The following is an 18,897-nucleotide window of genomic DNA, read 5'->3' on the forward strand; positions in this document are numbered from 1 at the left end:
GGAACGACATTTATTGGATATTTCAAACTTTTTTAACAAATCAAAAACTGAAAAATTGGGCGTGCAAAATTATTCAGCCCCTTTACTTTCAGTGCAGCAAACTCTCTCCAGAAGTTCAGTGAGGATCTCTGAATGATCCAATGTTGACCTAAATGACTAATGATGATAAATACAATCCACCTGTGTGTAATCAAGTCTCCGTATAAATGCACCTGCACTGTGATAGTCTCAGAGGTCCGTTAAAAGCGCAGAGAGCATCATGAAGAACAAGGAACACACCAGGCAGGTCCGAGATACTGTTGTGAAGAAGTTTAAAGCCGGATTTGGATACGAAAAGATTTCCCAAGCTTTAAACATCCCAAGGAGCACTGTGCAAGCGATAATATTGAAATGGAAGGAGTATCAGACCACTGCAAATCTACCAAGACCTGGCCGTCCCTCTAAACTTTCAGCTCATACAAGGAGAAGACTGATCAGAGATGCAGCAAAGAGGCCCATGATCACTCTGGATGAACTGCAGAGATCTACAGCTGAGGTGGGAGACTCTGTCCATAGGACAACAATCAGTCGTATATTGCACAAATCTGGCCTTTATGGAAGAGTGGCAAGAAGAAAGCCATTTCTTAAAGATATCCATAAAAAGTGTCGTTTAAAGTTTGCCACAAGCCACCTGGAGACACACCAAACATGTGGAAGAAGGTGCTCTGGTCAGATGAAACCAAAATTGAACTTTTTGGCAACAATGCAAAACATTATGTTTGGCGTAAAAGCAACACAGCTCATCACCCTGAACACACCATCCCCACTGTCAAACATGGTGGTGGCAGCATCATGGTTTGGGCCTGCTTTTTTTCAGTAGGGACAGGGAAGATGGTTAAAATTGATGGGAAGATGGATGGAGCCAAATACAGGACCATTCTGGAAGAAAACCTGATGGAGTCTGCAAAAGACCTGAGACTGGGACGGAGATTTGTCTTCCAACAAGACAATGATCCAAAACATAAAGCAAAATCTACAATGAAATGGTTCAAAAATAAACATATCCAGGTGTTAAAATGGCCAAGTCAAAGTCCAGACCTGAATCCAATCGAGAATCTGTGGAAAGAACTGAAAACTGCTGTTCACAAATGCTCTCCATTCAACCTCACTGAGCTCGAGCTGTTTTGCAAGGAGGAATGGGAAAAAATGTCAGTCTCTCGATGTGCAAAACTGATAGAGACATACCCCAAGCGACTTACAGCAGTAATCGCAGCAAAAGGTGGCGCTACAAAGTATTAACTTAAGGGGGCTGAATAATTTCGCACGACCAATTTTTCAGTTTTTGATTTGTTAAAAAAGTTTGAAATATCCAATAAATGTCGTTCCACTTCATGATTGTGTCCCACTTGTTGTTGATTCTTCACAAAAAAATACAGTTTTATATCTTTATGTTTGAAGCCTGAAATGTGGCAAAAGGTCGCAAAGTTCAAGGGGCCCGAATACTTTCGCAAGGCACTGTAAGGATGCTGTTCATTGACTATAGCTCAGCCTTCAATACCATAGTACCCTCCAAGCTCATCATCAAGCTCGGGTCCCTGGGTCTGAACTCCGCCCTGTGCAACTGGGTCCTGGACTTTCTGACGGGCTGCCCCCAGGTGGTGAAGGAAGGAAACAACACCTCCACTTCATTGATCCTCAACACAGGGGCCCCACAAGGGTGCATACACAGCCCCCTCCTGTACTCCCTGTTCACCCATGCCTGCGTGACCACACACGCCTCCAACTCAATCATCAAGTTTGCAGACGACACAACAGAGGTGGGCTTGATTACCAACAATGACGAGACAGCCTACAGGGAGGAGGTGAGGTCCCTGGCGAAGTGGTGCCAGGGAAAATAACCTCTCCCTCAACGTCAAAAATCTAAGGACGTGGACTTCAGGAAAAAGCCGAAGGAGCACGCCCCATCCACATTGACAGGACCGCAGTGGAGAAGGTGGAAAGCTTCAAGTTCCTCGGCATACACATCACTGACAATCTGAAATGGTCCACTCACACAGACAGTGTGGTGAAGAAGGCACAATAGCGCCTCTTCAACCTCAGGCGGCTGAAGAAATTTGTCTTGGCCCCTAAGACCCTCACAAACTTATACAGATTCACAATTGAGAGCATCCTGTCGGGCTGTATCCTCGCCTGCTACAGCAACTTCACTGCCTGCAACCGCAGGGCTCTCCAGAGGGTGGTGCGTCTACCTAACGCATCACCAGGGGCACACTGCCTGTCCTCCAGGACACCTACAGCACCCGATGTCAGAAGCAGGCCAAAAAGATCATCAAGGACATCAACCACCTGAGCCACGGCCTGTTCACTCCGCTATCATCCAGAAGGCGAGGTCAGTACAAGTGCATCAAAGCTGGAACAAGAGACTGAAAAACAGCTTCTATCTCAAGGCCATCAGACTGTTAAACAGCCATCACTAGCCAGCTACCATCCGGTTACTCAACCCTGCACCTTAGAGGCTGCTGCCCTATATACAGTACATAGTCATGGAATCACTGATGACTTGAATAATGGAACACTAGTCACTTTAATAATGTTTACATACTGCTTTACTAATTTCAGATGTATATACTGTATTCTGTAAGAACCAACGCTGGAGATGAGAAGCAGGTATGGAGAGTGAACATTTAATTTACACAGACATGGAACAGGACAGGAACAGCATCAGAACCGGGTAACCGAGACATACGACAATCAATGCGGAAGCAGGGAGCAGAGCTGGGGGACAGACAAATATAGGGAAGGAAATAATACAGGTGATTGAGTCCGGGTGAGTCCAAATGGTCGCTGATGCGCGTGACGAGGGAACCAGGTGTGTGTAATGATGGTGTCAAGAGTGAGTAATGCAGATCAGCCTGGTGCCCTCGAGCGCCAGGGAGGGAGAGAGGGAGCAGGTGTGACTGTATTCTATTCTACTGTATTTTAGTCAATGCCACTCCGACATTGCTCGTCCTAATATTTGTATATTTCTTAATTCCATTATTTGCTTCTAGATTTGTGTGTATTGTTGTGAATTGTTATATATTACTGCACTGTTGGAGCTAGGAACACAAGCATTTCACTACACCCACAATCAATCACATCTGCTAAATATGTGTATGTGACCAATACAATTTGATTTGAAAAGTGCTTTCAGTGGAGCTTTTTAATCCAGGACTAGGCTTAATCTGTGTCTGGGAAACCGGCACTACATTTTTGAATGAGGAAATATTACCTGCAAAATGTTAGCATTAGTATCACATTAGCATGTCTGGCATGGTTGGGGATCAGCTTTGCTATGCCCAGAGATAGCGGCAGTAGCTTCAGCCCAGAGCACTTTTGTTATTTGTCTTCAAAGCACAGTGATAGATAGTGGGTTAAAAGGTCCTGGACATTACTGCTGCCCTCTCAGAAGGTGGAGAAGAGATTTAAGTCATGTGACAGTTAAGCCCCTGCTACTGTGTTATATAAGACTGTGTGTGTGTGTGTGTGTGTGTGTGTGTGTGTGTGTGTGTGTGTGTGTGTGTGTGTGTGTGTGTGTGTGTGTGTGTGTGTGTGTGTGTGTGTGTGTGTGTGGGGAAACAATGGTGTGATGAATCACAAAGGGCTTTTGTTTGTATCACATGATGATAATTATGGCTTTTAGTTGATGTATTGCCCCATGCTCTGATCTGGACTGGCAAAGCTGTCTGGGACAAAGATTAGCATGTTTTAGCTCCAACAAACACACACAGTCATGGTACACTCTCTCACTCACACATGTGTACACACACACACACGTGCGTGCGTGCGCACGTACACACACATACACACAAACTCAGACACACACGTACACAAACAAACCTCGACTCACACACATTGCATTAAGATGTCTTTGTATTTTGTAACCTTTTTCTCATTGTGTGTGTGTTTGTGTGTGTGTGTGTGTGTGTGTGTGTGTGTGTGTGTGTGTGTGTGTGTGTGTGTGTGTGTGTGTGTGTGTATGTTTGTGTGAGTGTGTGTGTGTTTGGCATTTACATATGGCTCACTTTAAGCAGAGACTGGGTTTGGAGCTCAGAAGCCCTGTCACACATGCCACACATAGCAGGCGTGGTGGTCCATAGTCCCCGGGGGTCATTGCAATACCCCTCATCACACACACACATTTACATCCGGCTGGGACCACTAGCATGGCATTCCCCACACTCCTATCCCGATAAAACCAACACCCCCCAAAAATAACCTTTCAAATAAAGTAATCTGTTGCTTCTAATAATAGAAATAAAAGGCAATTAGTGCTGCATCCCTAGGAGTTCATGTAAATGTGGTGGTTTTCCTGCCTTTTGTAGTATAATCTCTCAATGAATAAACCCAGGGACAACCTGTATTGTGTTACACTCTATTTACAGAGCATGTGTCCCGTAGGCCTGTAAGTGATACAGTAAGTCAACAAAAGAACAACGACAGGGCTTTCCCCTGTCCCTGTGACTCATCAAGTCACCAATAACCACAGATGTAGAATCAGATATCTCTTCCCCTGTCCTAACCATAACCATTAGGGGATGGAAAACGTATCTAACCCTGTATCAGTGAATAGGGGCAACTTTTAGCTAAATCAATCTGGCTCAACATTCTCATTCTGTACCCGTTATTAAGCCGACGGACCAGATATGGCGAAGACCCCTTACCTGACGAGCCCAGGAAGTAGCGTTCGAGGACTGAGCCAAAACCAGACGGGTTGTCCCTGAGGTTGCTAACAGTGAACGGCTGCATGGTGACATTCTGCTCGTTGATTGGCCAGCTCTGGTTCTGGACGCTGGCGCCACCATACCACGACATGTTAGCCATGGAGAAGCAGTCCTGGGGAAGGGGGAGACACACACACACACACACAGAGAAGATACAGTTAAAGAGTGAGTGAAATAGGAGGAGGAGAGAGAGAAGTAGATGGTTGGAAAAGACAGAGGAGAGAGGAGATTAATAGAATGACAGCAAGAGGGAGGGAGAGATGGACAAAGAAAAAAGAGACTGGGCTTGTGACAGTGGAAGGCGGGAGGAAGAGAGAATATTCCTCTAAAGAAACAGAACGGGGAGAGAAAGGTGAATTGGAACAGGGTAAAGAAGGAGGGAGGAAAATGATGAGAGATAGATGAAAGGTAGTTGAATGATAGAGAATACACCGTGGAAGAAAACAGAGATTGAGACAGAGTTGGAAAATCTAAAGGGGTTGATCTGAGGTCTTTAGTGTCATCTAGAATCAGTCTCACACACTAATAGATATATTCATAAAAAATAAAGGAGGGGGGAGGAGAAGGAGAAGGGGGAAGAGGAGGATAAGGAAGAAGAAAAAGGAGGAGCAATGTAAGAGCGGACGAGCGTTGAAGATCTAACTTAAAAAGTCTACAAAAATAATGAGCTGGTTGTGACTGAGGGCAACAGACTTTTCTACCAAGAGCTGTGATTTAAATAAATATATTAATAATAATCACAAATAGCTCTTTTTGATTTCATATGGCCAAGAGAGGTGTAATACGTGGATGCTGCAGAAATTCTCAACAAATTATCCAGACAAATCTGCCATATCTGGAAAACACTTTTTATTTTTTTTTATTTCACCTTTATTTAACCAGGTAGGCTAGTTGAGAACAAGTTATCATTTACAACTGCGACCTGGCCAAGATAAAGCATAGCAATGTGAACAGACAACACAGAGTTACACATGGAGTAAACAATTAACAAGTCAATAACACAGTAGAAAAAAAGAAAAAAAATAGTCTATATACATTGTGTGCAAAAGGCATGAGGAGGTAGGCGAATAATTACAATTTAGCAGATTAACACTGGAGTGATAAATGATCAGCTGGTCATGTGCAGGAAGATATACTGGTGTGCAAAAGAGCAGAAAAGTAAATAAAAAGTATGGGGATGAGGTAGGTAAATTGGGTGGGCTATTTACCGATAGACTATGTACAGCTGCAGCGATCGGATAGCTGCTCAGATAGCAGATGTTTAAAGTTGGTGAGGGAGATAAAAGTCTCCAACTTCAGCGATTTTTGCAATTTGTTCCAGTCACAGGCAGCCGAGAACTGGAAGGAAAGGCGGCCAAATGGGGTGTTGGCTTTAGGGATGATCAGTGAGATACACCTGCTGGAGCGCGTGCTGCGGGTGGGTGTTGCCATCATGACTAGTGAACTGAGATAAGGCGGAGCTTTACCTAGAATGGACTTGTAGATGACCTGGAGCCAGTGGGTCTGGCGACGAATATGTAGCGAGGACCAGCGGACTAGAGCATACAGGTCGCAGTGGTGGGTAGTATAAGGTGCTTTAGTAACAAAACGGACGGCACTGTGATAAACTGCATCCAGTTTGCTGAGTAGATTATTGGAAGCTATTTTGTAGATGACATCGCCGAAGTCGAGGATCGGTAGGATAGTCAGTTTTACTAGGGTAAGTTTGGCGGCGTGAGTGAAGGAGGCTTTGTTGCGGAATAGAAAGCCGACTCTAGATTTGATTTTAGATTGAAGATGTTTGATATGAGACTGGAAGGAGAGTTTACAGTCTAGCCAGACACCTAGGTACTTATAGATGTCCACATATTCTAGGTCGGAACCATCCAGGGTGGTGATGCTAGTCGGGCGTGCGGGTGCAGGCAGGGATTGGTTGAAAAGCATGCATTTGGTTTTACTAGCGTTTAAGAGCAGTTGGAGGCCACGTAAGGAGTGTTGTATGGCATTGAAGCTTGTTTGGAGGTTAGATAGCACAGTGTCCAAGGAAGGGCCAGAAGTATACAGAATGGTGTCGTCTGCGTAGAGGTGAATCAGGGAATCGCCCGCAGCAAGAGCAACATCATTGATATATACAGAGAAAAGAGTCGGCCCGAGAATTGAACCCTGTGGCACCCCCATAGAGACTGCCAGAGGACCGGACAACATGCCCTCCGATTTGACACACTGAACTCTGTCTGCAAAGTAGTTGGTGAACCAGGCAAGGCAGTCATTAGAAAAACCGAGGCTACTGAGTCTGCCGATAAGAATATGGTGATTGACAGTGTCTAAAGCCTTGGCCAGGTCGATAAAGACAGCTGCAGAGTACTGTCTTTTATTGATGGCGGTTATGATATTGTTTAGTACCTTGAGCGTGGCTGAGGTGCACGGCTCGGAAACCAGATTGAGGTGCAAGGTCACGATGCAAGGTCACGGCTCGGAAACCAGATTGCACAGCGGAGAAGGTACGGTGGGATTCGAGATGGTCAGTGATCTGTTTGTTGACTAGGCTTTCGAAGACCTTAGATAGGCAGGGCAGGATGGATATAGGTCTGTAACAGTTTGGGTCCAGGGTGTCTCCCCCTTTGAAGAGGGGGATGACTGCGGCAGGTTTCAAATCCTTGGGGATCTCAGACGATATGAAAGAGAGGTTGAACAGGCTGGTAATAGGGTTTGCGACAATGGCGGCGGATAGTTTCAGAAATAGAGGGTCCAGATTGTCAAGCGCAGCTGATTTGTACGGATCCAGATTTTGCAGCTCTTTCAGAACATCTGCTATCTGGATTTGGGTAAAGGAGAAGCTGGGGAGGCTTGGGCGAGTAGCTGCGGGGGGGGGGGAGCTGTTGGCCGAGGTTGGAGTAGCCAGGAGGAAGGCATGGCCAGCCGTTGAGAAATGCTTGTTGAAGTTTTCGATTATCATGGATTTATCAGTGGTGACCGTGTTACCTAGCCTCAGTGAAGTGGGCAGCTGAGAGGAGGTGCTCTTGTTCTCCATGGACTTTACAGTGTCCCAGAACTTTTTGGAGTTAGAGCTACAGGATGCAAATTTCTGTTTGAAAAAACTGGCCTTTGCTGACTGCGTGTATTGGTTCCTGACTTCCCTGAACAGTTGCATATCGCGGGGACTATTCGATGCTATTGCAGTCCGCCACAGGATGTTTTTGTGCTGGTCGAGGGCAGTCAGGTCTGGAGTGAACCAAGGGCTATATCTGTTCTTAGTTCTGCATTTTTTGAACGGAGCATGCTTATCTAAGATGGTGAGGAAGTTACTTTTAAAGAATGACCAGGCATCCTCAACTGACGGGATGAGGTCAATATCCTTCCAGGATGCCAGGTCGATTAGAAAGGCCTGCTCGCAGAAGTGTTTTAGGGAGCGTTTGACAGTGATGAGGGGTAGTCGTTTGACTGCGGGCCCGTAGCGGATACAGGCAATGAGGCAGTGATCGCTGAGATCCTGATTGAAGACAGCGGAGGTGTATTTGGAGTGCCAATTGGTCAGGATACACTTAGGTGTAGCCGGTCAGAACAATTTTACAACAAATGTATCCAATGAAATTATAAATTATAGTGATCGCTATATCCACTTGACTTAACTGTACGCTGTGACGTAAAACTGTCATTTATAGAGTAATTTGGTGTATCATCAACAGTAAAATACTGTGAAACATTTTACAGCTGATGAAACTAACACTGTAAAAGTGTGAACAAATGTGATCAGTGTTATGTCCTTTGGATGATAGACCATTCTTGATACGGGAAACTGCTCAGCATGAAAACCACAGCAGCATTGTAGTTCTTGACACACTCAAACTGGTGCGCCTGGCACCTACTACCATACCCCGTTCAAAGGCATTTAAATATGTTGTCTTGTCAATTCACCCTCTGGATGCCACACATACACAATCCATGTCTCAAGGCTTAAAAGTTATTCTTTAACCTGTTTCCTCCCCTTCATCTACACTGATTGAAGTGGATTTAACAGCTGACATCAATAGGGGATCATAGCTTTCACCTGCAATCACCTGGTCAGTCTATGTCATGGAAAGAGCAGGTGTTCCTAATGTTAAGTACACTCAGTGTATATAATCGGCATGTTTTGAATGGGTGGGGTTTCGGCTTGTAAAATAGTTAATAAACCAATAACAAAGAGCGAAAAAGTTGTTGCTAAAAAGCTATTTATGATTATTTTTTAACCTTTTGAATGGAAAATTATTACAGTAATCTACTTAGGAAATGTCAGAAATGACTTAAAATGTATATAAAAATGGCTTCATTGGGCCTTTAAGCCTTAAATGGTTGAACATTTTGCCATTTCTTTTTGGTCTGTTTTGCCCTGTAGTCTCTGCCAGGTTGGAAGCCTTTGTTAAGGCCTCTAGTAGTGCAAGTAATATAAAACACCAAATATTCATAAACGCATTACCTAGCAGCCAACCTGCTTACAACAATCCTATGTAATTACAGTAAAATATTGTGAAATACAAACCCCTCCCCTCAATGAATTTCATTCATTCATTTATCCATTCATTCATTCATTCATTATGATTACAGTAGCATTTACTTTTTTACAGTATAATACATGCAATTGTATGGTATCGTACTGTGTGTAATTACACAGTAACTGCTTTGATAATGTATTTAGATTACAGTAGATTTACTGCAATTTAAAATACAGTAACTTGCCACTTTTCTTCCTGTAAGTTACTGTCAAATTCATGGCATCCTCTTTACAGTGTAACTGGCAAAATATTGCACTCCACATACTCATTTTATACTCTAATCCAATTGTGATTGTGAAGTACTGTAGTGCTGTAAGCGACTGTGTCATTTTTGAGCATCGAAATTAGGTTAAATTTCAAAAATATATATACCTGATCAATATTCCACTTATAGTAAAGCTGGTGAATTATGTGGAATAATAATGGCATGTGACATTGAATCAAATGAAAAATGACAGGCCTAAAATATTACATAACATTTTCTTCAAATGTGCAGAGAACATGGTCTGCTGGCCGGTAATATGATTCCACATGAATTCAAATGTGGCACTTGAATCTATCTCCACTTCACTGCTTTACTGTAGCCTAAAGAAGAAAATATGTCCACGTAAACCCCATCACGCCACATTTGTAGTCTTTCACCCTAGCCTCTATGATGTTCATTCTGCTTTTCCTCCAAAGTATTTTCCGCTCCGTGCCAGGAATTTATACAAGTGCCAGGCGGTCACCTGAGACACGTGTGACAGTTACTTTCTTTACTATCAAATGAGGAGAGACAAACTTATCACACAAGTCAGAGTTATACTTAAGTGAATAAAGATTTAGTTTATTAATAAGGGAGCAGATCAAGACAACACACACATATAAAGTGAATCGATTGAGTGCTCTAGATGAGTGTTCTAACAACCCCTTATTCTGTTGCATAAAACAACCATCTGATGCAATAACAGCATTATAACATAATCTTGTAATTTCTCTCACACGTGATAGGATTTGGGACTTATGAAATGACCCTCTTTCAGGATATGAAGCCACTGGAATCCCCAAATGACACGGGACAACATACTTATGCCAGGGAATGTACCAATAGAAGGATTAAACTTTCAAAACATCTGAATTGTTAAGCGTTTAATCATTAGGCAGCAAGAGGGATAGAAGGAAAGGAATTCTGTGGTCTCAGAACCCAGTGCCATGACGAAGCAGACTGGACGTTCAAGATCCTGCTTCCCTTCCACAGCCATGTCTGTGCATCGTGCGTGCACTGGACATCTGATTAAAATGTATTCAAGTTCAACCAAATAATATAAATGTCTAGGATAAATGTGACCAACTGGCTCAAATTGGTCTTATGTAGCAACATTTGAAATTGTGTTTTTTACATTGGATAAAAAAAGATAAATGGTATATCATACAATGCATTTTTTAGGAACAATGGGAAAGTAACTCTGCTTTGAAAGTTGATAAACTTGTAGACTCACTTTTGAGGGAATGGCCTTTGAAAGTTTTGGTACCTAGTGAAGAGCTCTTCTTTGTCTACAACCATTCAGCATCGTTCACACCCTCTTAAGCTTTAGCCCCACCCATCTTGTTTCGCTCTCGGAGTGTTCGGAACGCAGACTTGACGCTCTGGCCGATGATTTGTTTACCTCTGGATAACATGAAAACAGCCTAACCAGCTCTGCTGGCAGCAATTGCATTACGATTTTTTGCCGACGTTTACTGACACTGGCCATATTCAACGGGTGTTACGCATTCATAAATCCATCAGTTATTCTGCGCTCTGGCATACTCAGATTGAATTTACAAACTAACCTGAAATGGTTAGTTGCATGGAGTCTTTTGTTAAGACATGTAGCTAGCTAGCTAGCTAGGTAAACAATGAACCTAGCTAGGTAAACAACGTGTAAGATCATACACATCACGTAGCGTCAACTAGCGAGCCAGCCAGCTAATGTTAGCTAGTTAAACAACAATGAACATAGAGCCAAATAAAGTCGTTACTACCCTGCATGAATCAGATGGGAGATAACCAACTAGATTCAATGTTAGTTAGCTAACATTAGGCTAACAAGTAAATCATAAATCAATATCATACACATAACGTTAGCTAGGAAGCCAGCCAGCTAGCTAACATTAGGCTCTAACTAGCCAAGCAAACGGCTCTGGGATACGAATAATAATATCAAACACGTAATGTTAGCTAGCGAGCCAGCCAGGCAACTAGCTAACATTAGGCTCTAACTAGCCAAGCAAACGGCTCTGGGATACGAATAATAATATCATACACGTAACGTTAGCTAGGGAGCCAGCCAGCTTACGTCAGCTAGATAGCTAACAGTACAATTTAGCTTGAAATGAAACCACTTTCTGTCAAAATTAGAAATGTGTAATATCTGAAAATGTAGGTAGCGAGACTATCTTACCTGTATACAGTGGGGCAAAAAAGTATTTAGTCAGCCACCAATTGTGCAAGTTCTCCCACTTAAAACGATGAGAGAGGCCTGTAATTTTCATCATATGTACACTTCAACTATGACAGACAAAATGAGAGAAAAAAATTCCAGAAAATCATATTGTAGGATTTTTAATGAATTTATTTGAAAATTATGGTGGAAAATAAGTATTTGGTCACCTACAAACAAGCAAGATTTCTGGCTCTCACAGACCTGTAACTTCTTCTTTAAGAGGCTCCTCTGTCCTCCACTCGTTACCTGTATTAATGGCACCTGTTTGAACTTGTTATCAGTATAAAAGACACCTGTCCACAACCTCAAACAGTCACACTCCAAACTCCACTATGGCCAAGACCAAAGAGCTGTCAAAGGACACCAGAAACAAAATTGTAGACCTGCACCAGGCTGGGAAGACTGAATCTGCAATACGTAAGCAGCTTGGTTTGAAGAAATCAACTGTGGGAGCAATTATTTAGGAAATGGAAGACATACAAGACCACTGATAATCTCCCTCGATCTGGGGCTCCACGCAAGATCTCACCCCGTGGGGTCAAAATGATCACAAGAACGGTGAGCAAAAGTCCCAGAACCACACGGGGGGACCTAGTGAATGACCTGCAGAGAGCTGGGACCAAAGTAACAAAGCCTACCATAAGTAACACACTACGCCGCCGGGGACTCAAATCCTGCAGTGCCAGGCGTGTCCCCCTGCTTAAGCCAGTACATGTCCAGGCCCGTCTGAAGTTTGCTAGAGAGCATTTGGATGATCCAGAAGAAGATTGGGAGAATGTCATATGGTCAGGTGAAACCAAAATATCACTTTTTGGTAAAAACTCAACTCGTCGTGTTTGGAGGACAAAGAATGCTGAGTTGCATCCAAAGAACACCATACCTATTGTGAAGCATGGGGGTGGAAACATCATGCTTTGGGGTGGTTTTTCTGCAAAGGGACCAGGACGACTGATCCGTGTAAAGGAAAGACTGAATGGGGCCATGTATCGTGAGATTTTGAGTGAAAACCTCCTTCCATCAGCAAGGGCATTGAAGATGAAACGTGGCTGGGTCTTTCAGTATGACAATGATCCCAAACACACCGCCCGGGCAACGAAGGAGTGGCTTCGTAAAGAAGCATTTCAAGGTCATGTCAGTCTCCAGATCTCAACCCCATAGAAAATCTTTGGAGGGAGTTGAAAGTCCGTCTTGCCCAGCAACAGCCCCAAAACATCACTGCTCTAGAGGAGATCTGCATGGAGGAATGGGCCAAACTACCAGCAACAGTGTGTGAAAACCTTGTGAAGACTCACAGAAAACGTTTGATCTCTGTCATTGCCAACAAAGGGTATATAACAAAGTATTGAGATAAACTTTTGTTATTGAGCAAATACTTATTTTCCACCATCATTTGCAAATAAATTCATTAAAAATCCTACAATGTGATTTTCTGGATTTTTTTCTTCTCCTTTTGTCTGTCATAGTTGAAGTGTACCTATGATGACAATTACAGGCCTCTCTCATGGATGGACTGTCACGGATGCCATTTGTCTCAGGAGTTGGTTGTCACAGTGCTAATTACTCACAATCAAAATGGCACTGTGTGTTATTTTTTAAGGTTTGAATATGTGAACTCTTTGAAAGAACTCATCCACCTGGTTAATTTATGTCAGCATGATATAAATGTTTTTCATACACTACCATTCAAAAGTTTGGGGTCACTTAGAAATGTCCTTGTTATCCATGAAAACATACATGAAATGAGTTGCAAAATGAATAGGAAATATAGTCAAGACATTGACAAGGTTATAAATAATGATTTTTAACTTAAATAATAATTGTGCCCTTTGCTTTCGTCAAAGATTCCTCCATTTGCAGCAATTACAGCCTTGCAGATCTTTGGCATTCTAGTTGTCAATTTGTTGAGGGAATCTGAAGAGATTTCACCCCATGCTTTCTGAAGCACCTCCCACAAGTTGGATTGGCTTGATGGGCACTTCTTACATACCATACGGTCAAGATGCTCCCACAACAGCTCAATAGGGTTGAGATCCAGTGACAGTGCTGGCCACTCTATTATTGACAGAATACCAGCTGACTGCTTCTTCCCTAAATAGTTCTGCATAGTTTGGAGCTGTGCTTTGGGTAATTGTCCTGTTGTAGGAGGAAATTGGCTCTAATTAAGCGCCGTCCACAGGGTATGGCATGGCGTCGCAAAATTGAGTGATAGCCTTCCTTCTTCAAGATCCCTTTTACCCTGTTCAAATCTCCCACTTTACCACCACCAAAGCACCCCCAGACCATCACATTCCCTCCACCATGCTTCACAGATTGTGTCAAGCACCCCTTCAGCATTTTTTTCATTTTTTTCTGCGTCTCACAAATGTTGTTCTTTCTTCTTGTGATCCGAACACCTCAAACTTAGATTTGTCTTAGATTTGTCTTTTTTCCAATCTTCCTTGGTCCAGGCACTGTGTTATTTTTCCTATCTTAATCTTTTCTTTTTATTGGCCAGTCTGAGATATGGCTTTTTCTGTGCAACTCTGCCTAGAAGTCCAGCATCCCGGAGTCGCCTCTTCACTGTTGACATTGAGACTGGTGTTTTGCAGGTACTATTTAATGAAGCTGCCAGTTGAGGACTTGTGAGGCATCGGTTTCTCAAACTAGACACTCTAATGTACTTGTCCTCTTGCTCAGTTGTGCACCGGGGCGTCACACTCATCTTTCTATTCTGGTTAGAGACAGTTTGCGCTGTTCTGTGAAGGGAGTAGTACACAGTGTTGTACGAGATCTTCAGTTTCTTGGCAATTTCTCACATGGGATAGCCTTCATTTCTCAGAACAAGAATAGACTGACGAGTTTCAGAAGAAGGTCCTTTGTTTCGGGCCATTTTGAGCCTGTAATCGAACCCACAAATAAATGCCGATGCTCCAGATACCCAACTAGTCTAAAGAAGGACAGTTTTATTGCTTCTTTAACTAGCACAACAGTATTCAGCTGTGCTAACATAATTGCAAAAGGGTTTTCTAATGATCAATTAGCATTTTAAAATGATAAACATCGATTAGCTAACACAACGTGCCATTGGAACACAGGAGTGATGGTTGCTGATAATGGGCCTTTGTACGCCTATGTAGATATTCCATTAAAAATCATCCGTGTCCAGCTACAATAGTCATTTACAACAATATCCATGTCTACACTGTATTTCTGATCAATTTGATTATATTTTAATGGACAAAAACAACAAAATTAGATGCTTACTTACAAGCCCTTAACCAACCATGCTTTAAGTTAAGAAAAACATTTAAATAAGTGTTAAGTAAAAAATAGAAAATCAAAGTAACAAATTATTAAACAGCAGCAGTAAAATAACAAGCGAGGCAATATACCAGGGGTACCGGTAGAGTCAATGTGAGGGGACACCGGTTAGTCGAGGTAATTGGGGTAATATATACATGTAGGTAGAGGTAAATTGACTATGCATAAATAATAAACAGAGCGTAAAAGAGGGGGGGGGGGGAATGCAAACAGTCGGTGTAGCCCTTTGAGTAGCTGTTCAGGAGTCTTATGGCTTGGGGGTAGAAGCTGTTAAGAAGCCTTTTGGACCTCGACTTGGTGCTCCGGTACCGCTTGCTGTGTGGAAGCAGAGAGAACAGTCTATGACTAGGGTGGCTGGAATCTTTGACAATTTTATGGCCTGCCTCTGACACTGCCTAATATATAGGTCCTAGATGGCAGGAAGCTTGGCCCCAGTGATGTACTGGGTCGTACGCACTACCCTCTGTAGTGCCTTGCGGTCGGAGGCCGAGCAGTTGCCATTCCAGGCAGTGATGCAACCAGTCAGGATGCTCTCGATGGTACAGCTGTAGATGGTGCAGCTGTAGCCATGAACAATTATGTTTGTTGAAAAGAGGAAAGGGAGAGATATATTTCAAACCTATTTCTGAGTTCCTAGGTCAAGTCATGTGGTAACTAGCATCTTAATTAGCATTGGGTGGGTGGTTGTCATAATCAACTCCATTATAAAAACAAATTGGTGTTGATTGTGGGCAATTCTATGGTAACATAATGATGGTAACTGTAACGGCTCTCGTCCTCCTCTTCTGAGGAGGAGTAGCGAGAAGGATCGGAGGACCAATTTGCAGCGTGGTACGTGTTCATGATGTAATATTTAATGAATCAAACTGAACACTGAAATACAAAAAAACATTAAAGTGAACGAACGAAAACCGAAACAGTCCTGTCTGGCGACATACACAAAGACAGAAAATAATCACCCACGAAACACAGGTGGAAAAAGGCTACCTAAGTATGATTCTCAATCAGAGACAACTAACGACACCTGCCTCTGATTGAGAACCATACTAGGCCGAACACAGAAACCAACATAGAAAAACAAACATTGACTGCCCATCCCAACTCACGCCCTGACCATACTAAAACCAAGACAAAACAAAAGAACTAAGGTCAGAACGTGACAGTAACAGAATGACATCATTGGTCCCTGATCTGTACAATACAGAATGCATAATAATGAATGTAATTATCTTCATGGTAAAAATGTAGAATCGTCCTTTGTATGCGTGGTTATTATTCTATATACTGGCTATTATTCTAATGAGCTTCACCTCCAAACAAGACCAAAATTGGTTTAGCCCGGACTGGACCAAATCTGTACCAATCATAGACATCTATGTTTCACAGGTTTGGACATCACAGAACAGCACAGTAGAGAACAGTACAGCACAGTTTAGTACAGTACAAAAGAGTACAGTACAGTATAGTACAATACAGTAAATTATACTGTACTCTACGCTAGTGTGCTCAAATGTACTGTACTGTACTGAACTCTATTGTATTGTACTGAACTCTAGTCTACTGTACTGTATTGTACTGAACTATACTCTACTGTTTTCTGAGACCCCTCTTCCATATGTTGTTTGACCAGAAATCATTAGGATGACAACATACCAAAAACATTAATATTTAAATTAAAATATCCTTGGAATGTTGTCCTAACATTCACTAAAATGTAACAACCACAAAGAACATTCCCCGAACCCAAACGTTCTCATTAGGTTTCCAGGTAATGTAATAGCACAATGTACCAGTAATGTTTTTTGGACCGGGTTATTATTATTAACATACTGCTGCAACAAAATGTGAGAACAACATTCTGGGAACATTCTTGCAACATCAGGAAAATGTTTTTTGACAGTTTTTGTGTTATGAGAACATTTGCCACAACCTAACGAATGTTCTGGGAACTTTCACAGAACCAATTTTGGTTTGCTGGGCATATTGTTCAGGGACATTACAATAAATCCTAAGATCTTTTTTTTCTTTTTTGCTAGTACTATAGAGAGCTCACTTCCTTGCCTCCCTCTCTCACACATATTTTTTAGAACAAAAATATGACAGCACTCTTAAATTTACATTCACACGCACAAATTTACTCAATATGTCATGTTATTATCAAGGGATAAAATGCTGAATGTTGTTAGGAATATTGTTAAATCATATGCTATATGCTATATTGCTTAATTTCCAATTACAAAAGGAATAAGCTACTAGCAAACATTGTGACAACCAACCCCTATACTGTGTGACAACCAACCCCACAGTGGGGCTGGTTGTCACAGGTGGACAGAGGGTTTGATGGCTTTTATAACTAACTCCATGTTGGAATAAGATATGCAGGATAAAACGGGACCCCATTTCAACCAAAGACCTTGGTCTTTCTCATAATATTGAAAAGACTCTTGTAAAATATACTGGTGCTGACAAATTCACACAAGAATAAAAAGTGTGACAACCATCATAAAAGCCACTTATGTATGTAAATTGATTTATTTGGAAACGACCATTTTGGAAAATATATCCTGATGGGTTTATGTGAATAAAACGCATCTGAATAGTCTGATATCTGTCTGACAGGCTGAACCGGCTGTGTGTATGCCACACACTCAGAGAGAGAGAGAGGGGTAGAGAGAGAGAGAGAAACCATTCCCGTACCTTCAGCTCCACATGACAGTGCACCGGCGACCATGTCATGCTATAACACTCCGTCTCCGTCGCCTCATTCACCTCCAAAGAGATTTTAACGTCCGCCACCGAATCCCATGTGTAGCAGAACTCCGTCTTATTGAGCCAGCACAGGTTCCTGACAAACGGCACTTCAATATCGGGGTTCCCCACGTTGCCCACGTCAATCTCCACGTAGGTCTTGTCTTCTGTCAGTGTCTGTATGACCAGAGAGTGAGTCCGTCTCTCCCAGATAAGCCCGCTATAACTCCCCTTTAGGATCCAGTTCTTGTTAGGCTGATCCACCACTTGCCAGTATATGATTCCAATGGTCATGACGAAAAAGACTGCCACCCCGAGACAGGCAATAGCTCCCTTCCAAGTTTCGTTCATCTCCTTCAATCCCGTATCCCATGTTACCTCAGGGATGGGGCTAGGGTTCCTATTTCGAGCATGAGGCATGTTTGTTTTTGAAATGATCAAGAATCAAATTTAAAAAATGAAGAAAAAATCTCTGCAAGTGGTTGTTGAAAAGCTTGGGTGCCTCATCATCATGTCACGTTGGTTTCAAAGTGGCTGAACGTTTGTTAGTCAACTTTTGAACAATCTCCAACACGCGGTGTTACCGCAGTTTTTGCGCAATTATGCCAGCCAGAGACAACTGGTCAAAATGTCATGTGAGTGAAAACGGTAAAAAAAAAAAATAATCCCAACGGCTGGAAAAACGAATCAGAGAAAAATTGACTTACCACATGCTGCCGCGGTTTAAAAGTGTTCCTTTTTAATGACATTGAACGCTGAGCTGTGAGTGAGCAGCCTTAACCCGGGTTTGGTAGCTCCTTAGACTCCGACTTGCTTGCCCTGCGGTTTTTGCCCGGGTCTGACGTAACGCCAGGCTGTTTCTTCAGAAAGGTAGAGTAGAGAAGATATAGTGATAAGGGAGCCGGTAGACGCGAGGAGCTTGGCTTGACAGGCAGTCCCAGAGCAACCGGTTGGGGCGAGCAGGCCATTGGCGGTGCTCGCTCCCCTTGCATGCGCTCCAACTGGCAGGCTCGCCATTGCACGTTTTTACAACACTGCGCTTAAGTTAATATCAGCCGAATAAATATTAATTTGGAGAGGGGTAAAATGGTGTAGCTTAACAATTTTTGGAACTCAATGTCTTTAGGTTGT

The 18,897-nt window shown here is 42.6% G+C and overlaps 1 protein-coding gene across 1 annotated transcript in view; it reads right to left on the reverse strand.

The window, feature by feature from the left end:
• si:ch211-236l14.4 (SITS-binding protein) overlaps positions 1 to 18,669 on the reverse strand; it is an 84,340-nt gene extending 65,671 nt beyond the window's left edge. The window contains exons 1-2 of the mRNA XM_021564132.2: positions 17,716 to 18,669; positions 4,683 to 4,854 (exon numbers count right to left, since the gene is read on the reverse strand). Of these exons, the coding sequence (XP_021419807.2) occupies positions 4,683 to 4,854; positions 17,716 to 18,186 (643 nt within the window). The 5' untranslated portion in view covers positions 18,187 to 18,669. The remainder of the gene's footprint in view (positions 1 to 4,682; positions 4,855 to 17,715) is intronic.
• Between the last annotated feature and the right edge of the window lie 228 nt (positions 18,670 to 18,897).

Source organism: Oncorhynchus mykiss, chromosome 2, assembly GCF_013265735.2.
Source record: "Oncorhynchus mykiss isolate Arlee chromosome 2, USDA_OmykA_1.1, whole genome shotgun sequence".
In the NCBI taxonomy this organism is placed as follows: Eukaryota; Metazoa; Chordata; class Actinopteri; order Salmoniformes; family Salmonidae; genus Oncorhynchus; species Oncorhynchus mykiss.